At 33.7% G+C, this 20,101-nt stretch overlaps 2 protein-coding genes and 1 pseudogene across 2 annotated transcripts; 1 reads left to right on the top strand and 2 right to left on the bottom strand.

Moving 5' to 3' along the window:
* The first annotated feature begins 5,438 nt into the window (after positions 1 to 5,438).
* LOC143634077 (bZIP transcription factor 44 pseudogene) lies at positions 5,439 to 5,870 on the top strand (annotated as a pseudogene).
* A 1,796-nt stretch (positions 5,871 to 7,666) lies between these two features.
* On the bottom strand, positions 7,667 to 9,491 carry LOC143634107 (peroxidase 9-like). The gene is made up of 4 exons (XM_077102273.1): positions 9,201 to 9,491; positions 8,598 to 8,789; positions 8,342 to 8,507; positions 7,667 to 8,102 (listed from the first exon to the last, which is right to left on the bottom strand). The coding sequence occupies exons 1-4, from the start codon at positions 9,489 to 9,491 to the stop codon at positions 7,690 to 7,692; spliced, it is 1,062 nt and encodes a 353-aa protein (XP_076958388.1). The 3' UTR covers positions 7,667 to 7,689.
* Positions 9,492 to 16,861: 7,370 nt separating this feature from the next.
* On the bottom strand, positions 16,862 to 18,975 carry LOC143634119 (BEL1-like homeodomain protein 11). The gene is made up of 4 exons (XM_077102284.1): positions 18,183 to 18,975; positions 17,723 to 18,090; positions 17,574 to 17,634; positions 16,862 to 17,226 (listed from the first exon to the last, which is right to left on the bottom strand). Exons 1-4 carry the CDS (start codon positions 18,858 to 18,860, stop codon positions 16,960 to 16,962), a joined length of 1,374 nt encoding a protein of 457 aa, XP_076958399.1. The 5' UTR covers positions 18,861 to 18,975; the 3' UTR covers positions 16,862 to 16,959.
* Between the last annotated feature and the right edge of the window lie 1,126 nt (positions 18,976 to 20,101).

Below are 20,101 nucleotides of genomic sequence, written 5' to 3'. Positions count from 1 at the left end.
ATTTTTCCCACATTCAGATTTTACCTCCAATGCTGTTAAATCCATTCTTCCCACAACACTCCATTTATAACCACACAAAAAAGAAAGTTTTTTCTTATTAGATGTGCCCACCATAACCCGCATGTGAATGGCCTTCATGACATGCAACTCCAACACGCAGGCGTAGCTCCTAGGCAAGACTTTTACATTTGGCCATTTGCCCCCACCAATGGGGTGCCAGCTAGAAACGGCTGCTATTGGCCACTCCGTGTTGCGGTGAGTCTTAGTATGTGCTAGACTGTTAATTAGTTGACTAGTTGGCATTGAGATTAATGGCAAGCAATTAACTTTATGAAGGAAAGTGGGGTGGGTTCATGCAGAGCTTTGTGGTGAAGGAAGTCATGTACAACAAAAGGTCGATGATCAGGATGGGTTCCCTTTACACGCGATTATTATGTTGGTAAGAGGGGACATATATGATCCATAAAGTTATTTTTCATATATATGTAGATTTCCATAAAGATATATATATATATATGGTTCCATATCAATTTGCACATGCCAAAATAACAACTTGCCCATAACTCTTAATTTTACTGTACTCCTTGTTAAAAGATAGATTTGACTATTTGAGTGCTTAAGTTAAATAATTAAATAATTAGAAAACTTGATTTCTATGAAGTGATTTTTTCTTTATTAATCATATCTTTAATATAAAATTTATTTAGAACAACAAACTCTTTTAATGTAAATAAACATTTTAATCATGTGACACATGTAAAGGCCCAACTCTTATAATAATCGATCTATTAGGCAATCTGAATTCTGATCGACCCACACAATTATAATGCTTTAATCATCAATTTGTAGTTGACTGATAATAAAGAAATAAGAACACTTTAATCATCAAAACACCGACTCGTATGTATATACACATTAATCAACACCATATAAACCTTTTTAAAATAATGTTTGAAACTATCTGAATAAGCCTTTCTGAGATGAGATATCAGCCGTCAATATAGATTTTGACGCTTCATTCATGTTGATTCGGGCCAGGAACACAATCAAGGATTCTAATATAAATTCTTTTATAAGAATTTAAACTTGAAAATTTGTTTTGAAGCACACATTCAGGCATTCTGTGCCCTTTAATGGACCCTTCAATCATCACATAAATAAGATATATATGTGTTTATTAAACTATATATTTGCGCTGTACATCTTGTTTGTTCGAAATGATTTTTTTAAGTACAATTATTAATTTTTTGGTGTCGTTTAGTAGCACCATAAGATAAGTTGATTTACTTCCACTGAAGTTAACATCATCTTTTTTAAAATATCGAATGTGCAAAATATTGATAATAATAGTTTATGAGGCCCTTATTTTTTTTAAAGAATATTATGTGATAGATCTATCATTTTAATTATAACCGAGGGTTTAAAAAATCTCATATAAATGGTTACATGATAAAATCGTGTATTTTAAGGTTTACAATTCACAAGCTAGTTGTGTCCAAATGATGCTAAAAGACGTGAGACCGTACTTCAATAAATAAATAATAAGTTCATTAATATTTTATAGTAGGTAAATTTATGGAATGTTTATTTTATATGCTTATCGAATTTACTATGTACTGTATTTCTCTAAGGGCGTGTTCGTTTTATAGAATTCGTGGGAATTCAAAGGAATTAGAATTAAAATCCAATTACATGGCGTGTTCGTTTCGTTGGAATTGGAATCGTAATTCGTGGGAATCTAAAATCGTGTGTTCGGTTGTCAAATAATTGAAATTGGAACTGGAATTCAATTTCTTTAAATAAAGGGATTCTAAATCCTTCCAAAATGTGGAGGATTTCAAGTGAATTCGTTAAAATCTTTTCTCGAGTTTCTTTTTTTTCTTTTTTTAATGAGAACAACGAATAAAACATTTTAGTTTTTTTACTTTTTTTTCTCGATTTATATTTTGAGTTATGAATTTTTTTATTATTTTTTGAAAGGGTTTTTAAAACCCCTCAAAAAAATATTCAAAAATAATAATAAAAAAATCATAACTCAAGTAAAAAACTAAAATGTTTCAACCGTCATCCTCGTTAAAAAAAAAACCGATTATAATTCTTTTGTCAAACGAACACATCAAGAATGGAATGGGATTTCAAGTCCTTCAAATTCCAATACCTATTGGAATGTTTATATTCCAAATCCAATTCTTTCCAATTCCAAATCCTATGCAAATTCCAATTTCATTCAATTCCATGAAATGAAATGAACGCGTCCTAAATTAATAATTGCATATTTTATATTTAATGAACACTACATAATTACCTATTATAAATAAGCTACTTGAAGTTGTAGCTGCGGGAATTTCGAATTTCGAATTTCGATCTAGAAAAGTGCGTTGCGATATAGAAAAATAATGCTTTATTTTGTTACAAACATGTGTGAAAGCCGTTTATGAAATCAAAAAAGCTTGATTTTGAATACAAATCAGGTTTCAATAAAATTATATCGCAGTGTTGAGAAAGAATTTAAGTATTGCTATGTCTAAGAACTAGAAAGAAAAGAATATTGAAGAAAAAGTTTAAAAAAAAAGTGATAGTGAAATATTATTAAAAATATAGTGTGCTAAAGATGCATATTAAATAATAGTATAATAGGTGAAACTGAAACCTTAAAAAATGTCTCGGGAAGAAATTGCCTCCCCTATTAGAATACGAGCATGGTTTTTAACAATTAGATACATGGGCGCATGGCTGTAAGGCTGAGGGGTGTGGGGGGCGTGAGAGGGGGCGCGAGTGGGGGCTCCAGCCAATAATATTGTGACGTGTGGCAGAGAGAGAAACTTGATAAGATGGGTGTTGGTTGTGGTGCTCGCGCCCCGGGCCATGGTGTGGAGGGGCGCGAGAGGGGGCGCGAGCGGTTTTTTTTTTATTTTTTTATAAATGTATTAAAAAAACGAATTATTATAAAAACGAATTATTATAAAAACTCATAATATGATCTTTAAACTTAACAGAAAAGAAAAAAGGGGAATGCTTTGTCTGTCTGTCCCTCACCTTTTAGTTCACCGGAACAACAATGCTCACAGTTGTTTACCTTCTCCCTCTTCCTTTCCCTTTCACCATCACCTAAATACCACCATTAACCTGCACCTCTGATCATTAACCACCAATCATTAACCATGATCTTCTTCAACTTCTTCTTCCTTTTCTTCTCATTTCTTTTCACTTCTCCAGTCTCGGCTCTCAACTCCGACGGCAGTGCTCATGGACAGGCGTCACTTGCCTGCCTTTATCCGGGTCGGGTTCACCCGAGTCATTCGCAGTCACCAGCTTAATCCTTCCAGACTCCCACCTTCTTGGCTCACTTCCTCAAGATTTAGCAATGCTTCCACATCTCCGTTCACTTGATCTGTCAAACAACTCCTTAAATGGCAGCTTACCACCTTCTATTTTCAACTGTTCGGAGCTCGAATCACTTGTTTTATCCTCCAATGTCATCTCTGGTGAGTTCCCAACATCATAAATTTTTTTTTTTTTAATAAACAAAGAGCCCAACGGCTCTATTTACGCATTCCCATGCCGTTCACGAGCGCTACCCCTCTTGTGCCTGCCTCTTTTTCCGCGCTCGCGCCCCTCTCGCGCCCCTCTCGCGCCTCGGTGGTGTGGTGCTCGCGCCCCGGGGCGCGAGCGGCTGGCCTCACGCCCCCTTTCTCGCGCTCCACACCCCTCAGCCTAATTACCCATACCCGTTCTACCGTCATTCTACCAAGTGTCATCTTATTTAATACAACATTATTAAACAACTATAATGCTAGTTATTTAAAGGAATAAAATCGTGAATGTATTTATAGTTTGAAAAGTAACGTCAGGATTCACATAATAAATCTAATACAAAAATAATTAGATTTTGTGCATCATGTTTAGATTAATCGTTTTCAAATAAATACCTCATGTTCAAATTTACAAGTAGAACTCATTTCACTAAGCATATTATATCATAATAAACAAACAAATAAATAACACACATATGTTTTTAATCTATTTATCCCTCTTAGGATGGACAGAATGATCGGAAGTTGAAGTAGGGCTGGAGGAAGCTGATTTGGCGAGAAACAGGGCGGGGAGGAGTGCACTAGTAGGGTTGCCATCGCAAATCAAAGTAAATTTTCTAACACTATCAAGCATTAGTTAATTATAGATTTACATGTATCGTGTTTAACTTAAAGCATCTGTTGCGGGGCTTCTTCCCCTGGTCATATCCCTCTTTTAAGCCCTCACACAACAATGGGGTGTTGGGATTTTTTATTTTGGTCTCCTTATGACTTATAAAAAAGTCATAGATTATAAAGTTATAACTTATCCTACTTCACTCATATCAAGAACACCTAAACATCCTTTAACTTTTCAAAAAGTTCTACAAGAAGGCCAAAATAAGAAATCCACAATGCCTCCCGATCCAAGAAATGGGCGTTGACCCTGGGGCTTTATGGTGGCAATGACATTTTGTAAAAAAAATAATAAAAAGATAAAAAAGTAAGGCATTGCTGTTATTATTAATATCCAACACTATTAAACATGAGTTGCTTCCAGATGAATTTAGGGCATGTTTGGAATTGAGTTTGAAAAATATTTATTGGCTTATTAGCTTTTTCAAAAAGTCATTATGAAAAATCAGGATTTGGGGTTTTAGGAAAAATGCTTTTCAATCCTTTTAAAAATCTAAAATAAGAAAGTTTTTTGTGATTGCCAAACACATTTTAATTTTTTGGCTTTTTAAAAACACCAATAAACTATTAAGCATTTTTCAAACTCAATCCCAAACATCATAAACGACTCGTTCGTCATCCCTAATTTAATCTCTTATAATTTTGATTGGTTTTTGGTTCCAAAACAAAAGGATTGATTGGTTTTTGCAGCACCACCAGTTGTATCTTGTTTTGTTTTGTTGTGGAAGCCACTCATCACCCTCCCTCCCAATCACTCGCTTTTCCTTTTCCCCCAACTTTTCCCACTATTTTAATTCCATTTCCATCTATTTATTCACCTCTCTTCATTCCCTCTAAAACCTCTTCCATTTCATTCCTTTATTTATTTCATCTTCATTAAATCAGTCGTTCATTTAACTTCAATTTTCGCACTTCGAAACTCGGGTATGTTTCGATATTATTAACACTTTAATGTCTCCTGTTCTCAGCGAAATCCTCCGGTCCGGCTTTACAATTAACTCGTCCCTTCGTCGCCGGACCCACCTCGTTCAATCCTTATCGGTCGTCTTCCTCTACTGGTTCTACGTCTTCTCATGAACTAGTTACCTTTAAACACTTCTTTTCGGTTCGTCTCTTAAGTCCTAAATTCTTTGAATTAACTTTTTTTTCCAAGGTCAGCTATATTATAAAAAAACTATCTAGTAAGAAACTAGACAACGATAATAAAAAAATATTTAAAAAAAAGTTGGTATGGCTACGTCAAGTGGTAATTCGTCTCAGATACAAAACTCGGGATCCGAATCGGATTTGATGGATCAGAAGAAGCGGAAACGGATGCAATCCAACCGCGAATCAGCACGGAAATCAAGGATGAGGAAACAGAAGCATTTGAATGATCTGGCTGATCAGATCAACCAGATGAAGAAACATAACGGGCAGATTCTGGCGGCTATTAACGTCACCACACCGCAGTATTTTAAATTGGAAGCGGAGAACTCGGTTCTTAGCGCCCAGATGGATGAGCTTAGCCAGAGGTTGGATTACCTTAATCAAATTATCAATCTCATGAGTAACAATTGTACAACCACTCATTGCACCAATGATACAGGAACTACTGGGCTCTTTGAGTTTGATAATCCATGGAACTTGATGTATGCTGCTGCTGAGATGTTACAGTATTAGGTTTGGTTTGGTTGTGCTTTGATTTGTTGTACCTTTAGGTTTGGTTAATGTTGGTGGTTTAAGTTAGCTGTGTGTGTATGTTAAAATCAAAGATTGTATGCCTTGATTTTGTTTTTCTTTTTTCTTATTAAGTAATATGTCTTTTTTTAATTAAAATGTTGTAAAGCTATGTGGGTATTATCATATTGGAATAAAACTAATTAATTTTTATTATCTTTGTTGATTGGCTTCTTTAATCTTTTGTTAGTGACATAATATGATGATTTGAATGGCCCATATTAAGTATTGATATGTGTTTGAATGCAATGTATGTTCTAGAAATTTTTATGATTTTTGAAGTTTGTACCAAATATAACCTTAACATAACCATGCGTTCATCGACGATTATGTTGACAATTTGCTCACAATAGACACATATGAATTCATCAATAGAAAGAGCACAGAGCCATTGCAAGAAGAGAAATGTTCCGCTAGAATACTGAATTCTTCGCTTTAATGCACTCTGGTGCGCATGAACCGACCAATCTTATTGACGGTAAACACATGGTTTAGCCTACTGATGGTTACATAACAAGTCGGATCAAATTAAAGATGTTTTAACTTTAACATTGACACTGATTCATGTAAGATGTTAATTAATGATTTTAAATTGAATTCAAGTACTTTAGATTCAACATCAATTAATTATAGGATCTAATAACATATTTGTTTAAAGATTGTAAATCGAAATGGATTCCCACTTTCCAAGTCTAAGATTTTATATATGATTATATAATCAGATACATGTGAAGGAGCATTGGGATGTTTCATGGTTGAAATTTTCTATTGTATTATTTTGCATCTTTGACTACAAATACTTTTTAGAGGAATATGCTCACCTAGCCAGCCCATACATCACAGGCAAACCCTTAATTTCCAATTAAAAGGTACTACTAAGCTTTAAATCAAATCAAATCAAATCAAATGTATAAGTAAAACCTGTTCTTATTTATGTCATTCAGTTGAAGTAAAACAAAAACGGTATGGTTTTTCTCGACATGCTACAGAAATATATGCGTATCACCAAACAAGCTAATTAATAGATAAGACGTTAAACACTCATGTCAGGAACCGCACGTGACCTATATGACCATCGCGCACCACATGGACAGGTTTGAGCGGTGACCCGGACAAGGCAATGCCCAATAGATAAAGGCGATATCAGACACGAAAACGTGGAACCAAAATTATAAACAAATAACTATTTTAACGGTTAAAAATTAAAATGGTAAAATGAAATTTCTTTTAAATATCTCCCCTCCAACTCTCCAAGATTCATGAATAAAACCCATATGGATCCCATCACACGAGTAGTACAAGAAGAAACATGTGCTAAGAGCTTAAGATAGGAGCTAAATGTAATATTTGGGGATAATCTTCGAAATTAAAAAAAAAAACTAACATTTGTTGTTTAATTTTCTAATTAATGTAGGTTGTTTTTAGTTTCTGACTTATGTAATGTTTAATAATGGCTAAATTGTGGATCACATAGTCCATTTCTTCATAGAATTAGAGAGTTTGGTTCTCAATTTAGCACCTCTTGTTAGTTCCTGTTATTTGTTACATATAATCTACACTAATTTTTCGAATACGTTTTTATAAACTTTTATACTTTAGGGAGCTAGATGATTAAAGTTCGATGTGCCACTAATCACACTCATGATTTATTCGAAATGTATGAGTATATCCGACACGTGTTAAGCAGACCATATAACTGTAGCAATTTAATCATTCACTAGAAACCTTACATGCATTAACTTAAGAAAGTGTCTACTCATACTTAATTAACCATTCGACAATTCTTCCTAACTTCACCGTTATAACCAGTAAGGGGATTAATGTTTCCCATTTTAACCATTGATCTAGCAAACTGGTCGAAGAAAAGAGCATCATCCTCGGCAAACGCTTTCACTAGATGCATGGTTTCTTCAACATTTCCAGACAGAAGCACTTGATCAGAAGTTAGAAGCCCTTTTCCCAACATAATAAGCTGGAAATATGTATTATCAAATCTTGCAGGTGATGCAAAATCTAGAGGAGAAATGTTATTATCTCCACCAAATTGTGGACAGACTGTTTTTAACCCATTGTAGTATGTCACCTCTAGAGTTGAATCTGGTTGGTTGTTGCCATCTTGATTGTATAGCCTTTGCTTAAATGAAGTGCATCTTGCCATTCCTATGGTATGAGCTCCTGAAATAAAGTTTATTATTTAATGAGTTAGGATCGGTTTTGCCATTCAAAAGGGGGTAACGGCGCAGCTTGTTGCCCGCTCACCCACCTCTTTATTGTAATTGCATCATTTTGTTCAGTATATGAATGACACTTAGGTATGAAATTTAAAAAATTTTGAAAAGGTAAAAAAAATAATAATAAGTAAATAAAAAATAAATTAGCATATATGTTGTATAGGATGCTAGTTTTTGACTAACCAGAAAGTGAGACCAAGTCAGCTTCATCAAGGCCTTGTTGCCGGAAAAGCTTTATAAGGTTTTCGATGGTGGAGTTAGGTGGCGGAAGGTTGTTGTTTGAGCCGCTGAGGCTAGCTTGTGTGGCATCCCTTCGTCCTAATGGCAGTTCCCAGTTTGGTCCACCGCTCTATGATGGTTTTACATGCAAGTTCTGGTTAGTTTGATATTTTATTAGATTACCTAGAATTATAGAAAGATATGAGGTTTGAATGCATACTAGAATAGTGGAACCGCGAGCAGCAAGGGCAAGAATGTCTGCACAAGAAACGGTCTCGGGGCATGTTTCTTCTAGCTTAGATTTTATCGCGTCAATAACTTCGAATCCTCTAATTGAATTACTATTTGGGCCGGAGTTCTTTTCACTTGAAAATACTTCACCGTCATCCAACAAGACAGAAGCATCGCATCCCTAAGACAAGAGCATGCATAAAAAATATTAAGTTGACAAGGAGCTAATCCAATAATTAGTTGACTCCTATTTTAACCAGCTAGACACTGAAAACACGACAAAAAGGGGCCCAACATAAAATGGACATAACTTGAGCTCCAAGTGGAGTCAAGGGCCCACAAGCAGTGGAAAGTGTGGCAAACTTCATAAACGGTTTAGCCCAGCTGTTAGACCCGAATTTCATCGATCCGATTTTGTCACTAAAGATTTTCCCCTAATTTTAGTGATTTACAATTCTCTCTTTATAAATTCCCTACCCTCATTTAATGTTTTAATCATAGATGTAATATGTCAATTTTTTAAAGAATTTGTTGTTTATCTTTTGTGAGTCTTAATGCATGCATGTATCATGAAACAAGATAATACAATTACCTGAACAAAGCAGTCATGAAAATGAAGCCTTAGTAGCGAAGCAGCCATTCTTGGCTCTTCAGCAATGACACTCTCAAGTACAGACATGACAATGTCATTAGCTTGAGGGCATGTGAAACTATAGAATTCCGATGAAAGACTAAAATACCCTTGGCCGCCACTAAAAGTCCCATCTCCTCCTCCTCCACCGCCACCACCCCATCCAAAGTTAAATCCCGGAAAAGCAAAACATATACCGAAATACGAGAGCAAAACCATTACCATAAAAGTAGTGTAGAGAAAGGAAGCCATTGATAGCGTATTTTTTGAAAAAAATATTGCATGATCATGAAGAGCTTATAAAGAGTGAATCAAGATCACCAAATCCAATTACCACTAGTAGGTTATTGACCATTTCAATATACATAGTTACATACTACATGATACCCTTTAAAAATGAGCATTGAGTAGGTGTTTTTGGTGAAAACATGACCAGTTTTCGGGACCATATATCATACAAGATCTTACCTAAGCTTAAAGTGAAATTGTGTTTGGTTGAATGAAACCGGTAAGAATGTGTTAGTTTTCGGGACCAAGACAAGAGATTGAGACAGGACGAAAGAAAACGTTACGGTTTTATAACTGAATATTGAAATTAGGTGTTGTAAGTTTCTATAGAGTGGTTTGATTTTAGTTTACCTGCTACAAAATAAAAGATGGATCTTAATATGTCATACTTCTTCTTTATAATTGATCAAATTAGGTCCGGTAACAAGTAAAAGTGAATAACATTTAAATAATATAGATGTTTAAAAGTTGTATCCTAAAATGACATATTAAAGTTATTTTCACTACAAAGGAAAGAGTTATATATTTTTAGCAGATGATTTTTGCCTTTTTTGTATTATTATGATTACTTTTTCCTTTAGTTTACAAAAAAATCGTAAAAATATGACGTTTTCATTTTAGAAGTTAAAAGGTAACATGAATGAAACCTAGTGTCAAATATGGAACTCTTAAAATGTTTCGAAGAAAATGCATATTAAATTGAGCAACTGTTTGTTTTTTCATTCTTAACGTAAAATCTATACTGTATAATAAATAAAACTTACTAAGTGTTATATGTCATTACCAAATTAATCCTTACAAAAATTTTCCATCCTCTCTCTTATATTAAATAAGTTTGACATTTCTCTTTCTTATTAATAATTTTATATTTTATTTTTTTTACTTTTTAATCTTTTATTTTCTCTTTTTAATAATTATTTCTTGATTTAACAATTTAATACCAATATAAATATGTTATTTTGTTTTACATAAATATATTATATTAGTTAATATTAGGTTTTTATAAGCAACCATTTTCACATTGATTTTATAATGATTTCAAAAATTAAGGTTTTATAAGAAATGATATTATTGGATGAAAAGTCAAGATTAATTTACATTAAATTTCAATAAACTTTAACTTATTAAATATATATGATAATTTGAAAAGACAAACTCACTATTATACTGCATTCTCGGGTTTAAAATATAAGGAAAATAAATGATAAGATTTGATAGAGGAAGAAAGGAAAAGAAATTATATATTTAAAAGACATTCTCGAGTAAAAATAAAAGAATAGAAATGAAAGTGTTAATTACATTCTTGAGTTAGATAAGAAGAAAAAGATATGAAAATAAATTGTAATTTTACAATCATGTCCTCATTATTGAGTTAAATTGAAAGAAAAAGATAGGGTAAATAGTAATATTGTACATGACTATAGACTTTCCTTCAGAATAAGGCTATATTTGGCTAGAAAGTTTTGGAAGAAAAAAGCTCTAACTTTTCTTTCCATTCTCTTTCTTTTCTTTTAATGAAAAAACTCAAGAATGAAAAAAAAAACTTTATCCTTTTTTTTCCAAACCCTTAAATAAAAAACTCAAGAATGCAGTATTAATGTATTCTAAGTGTTTATGTTAACTTACACGAGCAGCTTCCTTTAACCAGTTAAAATATCAAACATGGTTTAGGTCAAAACAATTTATGATTCGAATGAGTTTCGGTCTACGGGTTGGTTTAAAAAAAATAGACATTTACAACTTCTTTTTTAATTGACTATTTAATCGACCCATTATTTATGTTAAGTTCATCATCTTAAAAATCCACAAAAATATAAATACTAGACTACATGTTTTGGTTTTTCAAGAGGATAAAACAGTTTATCTTTGGAATACAAATGTTAGACATTAGCACACCATTAATCATATGATAAATTGATTTTGTATATTATTCTATTATTGAAGATTTCAAAAATATAGATTTCTTTAATGAGCGAGGTATACTTGCACCGAAAAATGAGATCGTTCAAGAAATTAACAAGCGTTTGCTATCCATGTTTCTGGGAGATAAAAAAATATTACCATTCTTCATATGGTATCTATTAGATATTAAATGATACGTTACAAGAAAGTATTAGTTTCCTGATGTTTTAAATGACCTCAAAATCTAAGGTTGTCACGTTATAGATTAGTCATAAAAGTTGATGTTGAAGTGATGTTGCTTAAAATATTAACTTGAAAATTGGTCTATGCAATGAAACTAAACTATATGTGAACATACAATATGATAACTACGTTATAGAAGTCGAAATCATATCCGAACTCACACTTTTATTCTTAAAAAAAAATCCTATACCGTTAGATAAAATGATTAATTTCAAAGTATGAAATTTTCACTTTTTTTTATTTGCATTGAAGATTAATAAAAGCTAAGGTCAATCATTATAGATGGTTTGTTTGATTTTGAGACAATTTATTTTAACTCATTGTCAGTTATGCATTTTGCATTATCTAGAGTTATAAACAGAAACAATGTGAAACTACTAAGTTTTGATATAGAAAGTAAAAGTACAAATAAAAACACAAATATTGTGTACAAAGAAATATGTAAAGATTTGTGAATGTTCTAACTTTTTATTGCCGTATTCTATAACGTGTAATTTATTCTAACATATAATATATCTTTATATTTTTTAAACATATTTTTTGTATTTTACATTATGTTATTATTTAAATAAATTTATTTATTCTAACATCTGTGCTACACATGTAGCGAACCTAGTATTTAATATATATGGGATAAGGTAGGGTGGGGTGTAGGAAAATTTGTAGTATTAACTATCAAGTAACATACTATGTAAGGCTGTAAGCTATGGTTTTTTACTAAACACTCTTTTCAAATATTACTGTTTAATATTGTTTCGATTTTTAATTGTAAACTTATGGCTTTATTGAATATATGTTTAAGATTCAATACAATAATCTCTTTTCATATATTACGTACGTGATCAAATTACACCTTTGATTTCAGAAACCGTAAATCATAGATGCATTCCCTCACGCCATCTCCACCGCCACTAATCCACCACTTGCCGGCATCAACACTCCTCCGTCACCATCACCGGCATCGACAACGAGTGTCCGGCAGCTTGCCTGAAAAACACAACGCTGCTCCTCTTGTTTCACAGGTTAGTTTTAGCAGTTGATCAATTAAACTTTTGAAATTGATTAATGAAACTTTGAAGTTGATCCAGTTAATCATCAATTCATCCAAACAAACAAATCTGGATCTTCAACCGAATCAATTTTTGACTTGAGCATAATGGGGTTTTAAATCTGAAAGTATTATCTTTTAAGCTTGAACGTTTTAAGGTTTTAACCTTGAAAATAACATGTTTTAACCTTGAATGTTTTAGGTTTTGGAATTTGATTTGAATATATTTATTTTTTTAAACTTGAATGTATTCGTGTACCTGATACACTAAACATTATTGTATGAGCCCACCCCATTAAATATATATCCTTGTCAATTTGACAAAAGCATCCAAAAGTCGTTTCACTCTCTGGTAGACGAACTTAAATATGTTAGAATTAGAGGTGCGCATTTTGGCTAACCGGTTAATTATTTGGTGGGAATCTTCTATTTTTATCGCTTTCTAGTTAGAATTGATTAGTTGTACCTACCCAATAATCTAATATGAATGATTCATTATTCGCTTAACCCGTTAAACCGGTTAATCGGGTTAGGTACTAACCGGTTTTGACACAAGAAACCCCTATCTGGAATAACTGGTTTCGGGTATAACTGAATGGGTTAACCTGTGAATAACCGGACAAAAACGGGTTTTTATAAAATAATTAAAAAAAATCGGTTAACCGGTCTATAACCGGTTTCGGAAAACAATAATATAAATCGGTTTCTAACTGGCGGTTTAAACTGGGTTTAACCCGGTTAGTGGTGGACTGGTTACTAACCGGCTAGGTTTCCAATTTGAAATCGATTAACCGATTAGTATGTGCACCTCTAGTTAGAATAGCCTCGGCTAGAGGTTCACAAATCGGGTTTTTCAAATACCCGGGTTCGGGGTATGGAATCGGATTCGGGTATGACCGGGTATTGGAAAATCGAGTATTGGTAATACTCGGGTCGGGTTCGGGTTCGGGTATTGTCTCTAAAAACCATACCTTATGCATCGGGTTCGGGTCGGGTATAGAGCCAGGTATTCTAAAACCGGCTATTTGAATACCATATTTCCGGGTATTGAAAAAACCCTATTTTTGGGTTTTTCTTTGGGTTTTTTCTGGATTTTTCTCGTGTATAGATTGGATTTTTTTAAGGGGTTACAATTTTTAGAGGTATATTCGGGTATTTTTCAAGTATTTTTTAGGTAATTTCGGGTATAGATCGGGTATTTAATAAACCCGGTTTCGGGTATTGGAAAAACCAGGTTCCGGCTTTCGGGTATTACCGGGTATAAATCGGGTCCGGTTCCGGGTACGGATTTTGGTACTAAAATGCATACCCTATCCGTACCCTACGAGTGGGTTCGGGTATTAAAAACCTGGGTATAAAAAAACCGGTTCCGGGTATTTTTTCCAGGTTTGGATTTTTTTACACCTCTACCCTCAGCCATCAAACTTCAAGCAAATAAAACTTGGGCTAAGAAGGGTGTTATGGACCCGAAAGCAACAAGCAAAAAGGAGTTGAAAAGTTGGATCTAGGGCCGTCCAAACTGCTCGACGCTCGAACTCGTTTACCGTTCGCTCAGAAATTACTTGGAAAATGCTCGCTTGTTTTTTCGCTTGATTGTAAACGTGCCGCTCTGCTCGTTCCGGTTTGTAAACGAGCCAAGCAACGAGCAAAGGTCTGCTCGGTTCAGTTCGGCTCGAATATTTTTTATTTACTTTATATATAATTATATATGAACAAATATATAAATATATAGACAACACATATAAAATATAAGTTTACAATTTTATAATTTTACTAGCTTTTGAACCCGTGTATTACACGGGTTTTGTCAAATGATAAAGATTGATAAGGTCTATTATTTCAGTTATATTCTCAAAATACTTGTGAATTAATTTAATGTAAACTTAATGGAAAAAAACAAAAAGGTTTAACGAAAAGTACTAAAATAGCATGACTTTGGAAACACCAGATGTTGATTTGCAAGAAATTTTTAAAAAAAATACTGAAGTTATGTAGTTGGTCAAACCTTAGGTATGAAAATGACACTTGATTCAATAATGAATATAATCCACACTATGTTATAACCCATTTGACAAAATGATTTTGATCCATGACCCATGGATAGCTAGAATGAATAAGATGAGAGATAAGGAATTATGGGAAATGTGGGTTTGACAGCTAAGCTTTAACATTTTCTTTTATTAGTATTGTAAGATTAGTTCGATTCAAGTTTTCAAAATACTAAAAGTTTGTTAGCATGTTTATTATATCTCACTTCAAACTTCTTTTTCCTAAAAATTTACAATCTATTATACACGTTTGTCTAAAAACTACTAATTTGTTTACAAAATATACGATTTACAGCCTTCAAACTTGTTTCTTATTGAAAATTTTAAAGAGAAAAAGAAATAAAAAATGCTCGGAATCGCTTGATGTTCGATCAAAAAATGCTCGGTTCATTTTTGGCTCGTTTCGTTTTCCACTCGGTTCAAATTTTAGCCGTTCGGTTCAGTTCGGTTGTAAACAAGCAAGCTTCGCTCGATTCGGCTCGGCTCGTGAACAGCCCTAGTTGGATCATGTAGCAAACTGAACATGCAATTTAGCCGTTATCATACCCAAATTTCTTCACTTAAGGCTCTGATTTCGTCACTCAAGATTTTCCAACAATTTGATCAATTTCCAATTCTTTACTTTTCTTTAACCTAAAACACGTAATTATTTCACGGATCTATTTATGAATTTTATCTCGAAAATATTAGTTTGTTTATAATTTTGTCAATTTATTAAACCCATCTAACTTTGGATTCTTCATAAAGAAAACACCTCATGTAATGTTTTTGGCATTCAAAATTTTAGTATAAAGAAATACCTACAACACTAAAAGATAGTTCATTCGTCTTGACCTCTACATAATTTGTTCCAATTACTACATAATTTTACTGCATTGTTTCATTGTATTTTGACAACTAAAATCGGCACGTTAGCCAGATTTTCAACACATGAAAACATGTTTAAACTTAAAACCTTGATTTTTCATACAATTGATCTTTAATATTTTGGGATAATTTTCAGTCTCATGAGGTCAGAATCAATCTCACTATCATACTGATACACTGATTAGAAGAATGTTTTGATCAAACAATGTTTGCCAATATAATATGCAAGTCTTGAAAAACAGTTCAAATTTCAAGAAAGTGATGGATCTTATTAGGCTGAGGGGTGTGGGGCTTCAACGGGGGCGCTAGAGCCCCTCCGCTCGCGCCCCCAGGCGCTAACACCACACCACCGGGGCGCTAACGCGAAAAACAATGCAGGCGTGAGCTGGTTAGCGAGAGAAGAGAGAGAGGAGCACACATTTTGAGGTATTTTGGACCGTTGGGAGCCGAAAAAAACAAAAAAAATATATATTTTCTATATAGGTTTACGGAAAAGAGTCGTTGAGCTCATATTAAATTAAAAAAATATATATTTTCTTAAACTATAAATATACACCTTTATAAAATATACTTCATTTCACAATTATACACCTTTCCTCCTAAAATCCTCTCAAAACTAACACAAAAAAATGTCGTTGTTTGAATATATTTATAAAAAAATAAAAAAAAAAATTTTCGCTGGAGTCCCTGCTGGAGCCCCTCCACACCAGGGGCCAAGGCTCCAACAACCCCCTTATCCAGTTTCTCTCTCTGTCACACGTCATAATATTATTGGTTGGAGCCCCCACTAAAGCCCTCCACACCCCTCAGCCTTAGGGAAAATAAAGAAGCCATCTTTCCAAAGAAAGACAGAAGAGGTCATAAATGCCATTAACTTTTCCATTTCAGACCCCTCATAGCCATTTTCATAAGCTTCCAAACTGAATAAATGTCTACAAGATTTATATGTGTAACTAATCATGCTAAAAAAACAGCTAAATCTAGCAATGTCACATGCACCTACCCTTGTCTAAAATGCAACAACCTATATCAATTCAAATTTACCAAAAAGGGCACAAAGTAGCCTGCTAGCCTATGAAATTGGACTTTTAATGTCACACATGTTCTAAACAAATAACAAGTTTTATTCATCCAATGAAGTCATAATATCTTTACTTAGACACTGATCTTTGATGAAAATATATACTATTTTCTAAACAAAACACCACCTATATTCACATCCCTATATACATACATAACTGCTGCTTCACAAATTCAAACAAAGATCAGCATAAGTGTGCTGTGTACACTTCTTTACTATTACTAAATTGCACCTCTTATATAGTCATACCACAAAATCAGATAACAACTGAGGCTCCTCAAACCTGCTAACTTCCATCTGGTTGTAAAAATCAGGATTTGAGTCACTAGATTGACCCATATGCCCGCCCATTTGACCCAAATCTTTATCTTTATCTTCAGAAGAAGATGAGTTGTTGTTCAATGCATGTTCTTGTGAATTGCCTTCTGCATCACCAAATTCTTCTTTATACATATCTTCAATCATCGGTTTCCATAACCGCACCCTCGCATTGATGAACCAATTTGCAATCTAACAAAAACAAATACAAAATCGAAACGTAAATCAAACTCATAATATGTAAATCAAGAATTCAATATCATCCAAAATAGGGATGAGATGCAGAGACGGTACCAAAAATACCAATACCGAATTTATGAAAAGGTGGGTACCGAATATATAGGTACCTGTTCGGTTCGGTATGAGTACCGATACTGGTACTCGTCACAAATGCTCATCTCTATATGGCGTTTGTACCGTACCGTACCGAGACCGAATTTCTGCAAAAGTGGGTACCGAATCTATTGGTACGGTACTGGTTCGGTACGGGTACTCGGTACCAAATGTTTATTCCCAATAATTCCAAAATACGTAATTACCTGACCACGTGTGAGACCGGTTTGTTTCGCCAGCATGATTTTCTCTGAATCTTTCGGGTAACTGTAAAATATTAACAATTTAACATCAAAATACAATAATACAACGAACCAAACAATAAAACTATAAACCGAGAATTAAATGAACGTACGGGTTAAGAAAATGTTCAAAAAGCCAAGCACGAAGAATGGAAACCGAGCCTTCTGGCAACCCTCGTTGCGGCCTCCAAGAATGGCGGGCCCCACCAAAATGATGAAGGTTTCTTTGTTGTCTGAGCTGTTTTTCAACATTCCTTAAACGTGGTAAAACTCGGTCCGGTGTATCATCTTGTTCTCCTAGACTTTGACGAGTCAACCGAACTTGACTGTTAATCGCGTCCCTTAAGCACCGAAAATGGCGGGAAATCGTTTGATGTGCGAGTGCTGTGTATGGCCTTGCAGACCCGCGCCCCGAAACCACATCTAATACTGATTCAACAATTTGCAGTTGTTGACAATATTCTCTATATTTTCTGTCTACCTATATGTAAAATATTGTCATATTTTCATATAAGATTTAGCAATCGTAGGTCAATAACTCATAATGTAATATAAAAGAGATACAATATTTACCTCGTCTAACAACGAAAATAACTTTGCGACCTTGTTCTGTAGATCTTGTTTCTCAGAAGCTGAAAGTTCACGAGGGGTAAATTTGGAATCTTTTTCATCAACATGAAGGTTATGCAGATTATTAATATTATGCCTATTCATCTTTAGCTGAGTCAGCGCGTCACGAAGATTAGCAACTTCCTCGAGTAATTCTTGTGACGGTTTAAGATATTTTGATTCCAAGATTCTACCGATAATCCCATATGAACCATCATAAGTATCTGAAACCGAGCATTGACCATTGGTCAAAGCTCCATTTTTTGGAGTATTAACCAGATTGAATGATATGTATTGAGTGTTTTCCACTTTGTTGGTTTGGGAATTCAAGTAATCGTATTGGAAAGCATGTAAATCCATGGAAGATGAAGGTAATTGCATTCCTAAACTAAGTGACAATTCTTGATAATTCAAGTTATGTTCTTCGTCTAAGTTGTCACGGTCTTCAACCCGTGAAAGAATTTGAGGGTTTGGTTGCATATTACTGGATAAAAGCTCCAAGAACGAGGTGTCGGTTGACGATTGGTTTTGATACATCATATCAACCGGATGACCTGATTCTTGATACGAATCACTTGAAATATAAGAATTTGGAAATACATCCCTTTGATGATTACTCGAAGTGGAATAATAAGTAGCCATCTTAATTCCTGAATAAACAGTAACTATCAAAGGGATTTAGATAGGCCGGCTGATGATATATTGATGATCCTCTTGAAAGCAAATATGATACCTAATTCAACAAGAAACATAACAAAGTTTGTTCATTTAGGTTTTAACTATTCTAAACGTCATAACTGGAAACACATGGCTTGAAATACACAAATTAATAACAATCTGTAGCTTTTAAAACACAAAAATCTTGAAAATTTTAACACAGACATATCATCGAACACTTGCCGTGCATAAAAACCAAAAAACAAAAAAGCAGAATAAAGCTTCTTAATTTTTTAGGTTTTAACTATTCTAATGTCATAACTGGAAAACACATGGCATGAAATACACAAACTAACAACAATCTGTTACAAAAATCTTGAAAATTTCATTCAGGCATATCATCGAACACTTACCGTGCATAAAACCCAAAAAAGAAAACAGCAGAACAAAGTTTGTTAATTTAGGTTTTAACTACTCTAAATGTCATAACTGGAAACACATGGCATAAAATAAACAAAATAACAACAATCAGTAACTTTCAAACCATAAAAATCTTGAAAATTTCATTCAGGCAAATCGTCGAACACTTACTGTGCATAAATTAAACCTCAGAGATTAAGTCCACCGTGTGTGTATGTGAAAGAAGGTGCGTAATTTAGATAAAAGGTGAAGACAGAAACGAAGCAGGTGCGAGGAAATCTTCCTAAAAGTGGGACAAAATTTGGATATGAACAAGAACAAAACACGACGACTTGACACAGTAAACAAATGGATTAAAAAAAGAAATCCACACAACCAAACCTCATTATGATTGACAATGGCCAACACCCACAATTAAAGAAAGATTAAACACACAATTATTGGATGACAAGCAAACAAAAATAATATCATAAATAAACACCCACCCAATTCTCACGTGTGGACAAAACCCAAGATATTCAATGATTTGAGTAAGAAAATAAAGCCTGGGAATTGAAATAAATGGGTGTTTGGTAAATTAAAGTTAAATAAAGAAAGAAGATTGCTTGAAATTTGGAGATTGTGAAGGGTAACAACCAGTTGGTATTATTAATATTATTGTTATTGTGTTGATGAAGAAAATGAAGTTACTTCAATGAACACACGTTGGGTTTCATATTGCCGGCAACAAACATCACTTTTGCTTCAGATTCATTTTCCACCCTTGGATTACTTTTCTTTTTGAAAACATTTTATGCACATTTTAG

This window comes from Bidens hawaiensis, unplaced genomic scaffold, assembly GCF_021521415.1.
Source record: "Bidens hawaiensis isolate Kalapana, Puna unplaced genomic scaffold, B.hawaiensis_p1.1 tig00006990_1, whole genome shotgun sequence".
Classification (NCBI taxonomy): Eukaryota; Viridiplantae; Streptophyta; class Magnoliopsida; order Asterales; family Asteraceae; genus Bidens; species Bidens hawaiensis.
Note: the sequence above shows the minus strand (reverse complement) of the source record. Positions and strands in the feature narration are given on the sequence as shown.

What these genes read in the sequence shown, in the direction of transcription:
- LOC143634107 (XM_077102273.1), bottom strand. Translation starts at nt 9,491, where the DNA reads ATGGCTTCCTTTCTCTACACTACTTTTATGGTAATGGTTTTGCTCTCG. An exon ending in TTCATGACTGCTTTGTTCAG is followed by an intron (nt 8,790 to 9,200) that starts GTAATTGTATTA and finishes CTCTTGTCTTAG; the next exon opens with GGATGCGATGCTTCTGTCTT. An exon ending in TGACTTGGTCTCACTTTCTG is followed by an intron (nt 8,103 to 8,341) that starts GTTAGTCAAAAA and finishes ACTTTATTTCAG; the next exon opens with GAGCTCATACCATAGGAATG.
- LOC143634119 (XM_077102284.1), bottom strand. Translation starts at nt 18,860, where the DNA reads ATGGCTACTTATTATTCCACTTCGAGTAATCATCAAAGGGATGTATTT. An exon ending in TATTTTCGTTGTTAGACGAG is followed by an intron (nt 18,091 to 18,182) that starts GTAAATATTGTA and finishes TTTTACATATAG; the next exon opens with GTAGACAGAAAATATAGAGA. An exon ending in CCGGTCTCACACGTGGTCAG is followed by an intron (nt 17,227 to 17,573) that starts GTAATTACGTAT and finishes TGTTTTTGTTAG; the next exon opens with ATTGCAAATTGGTTCATCAA.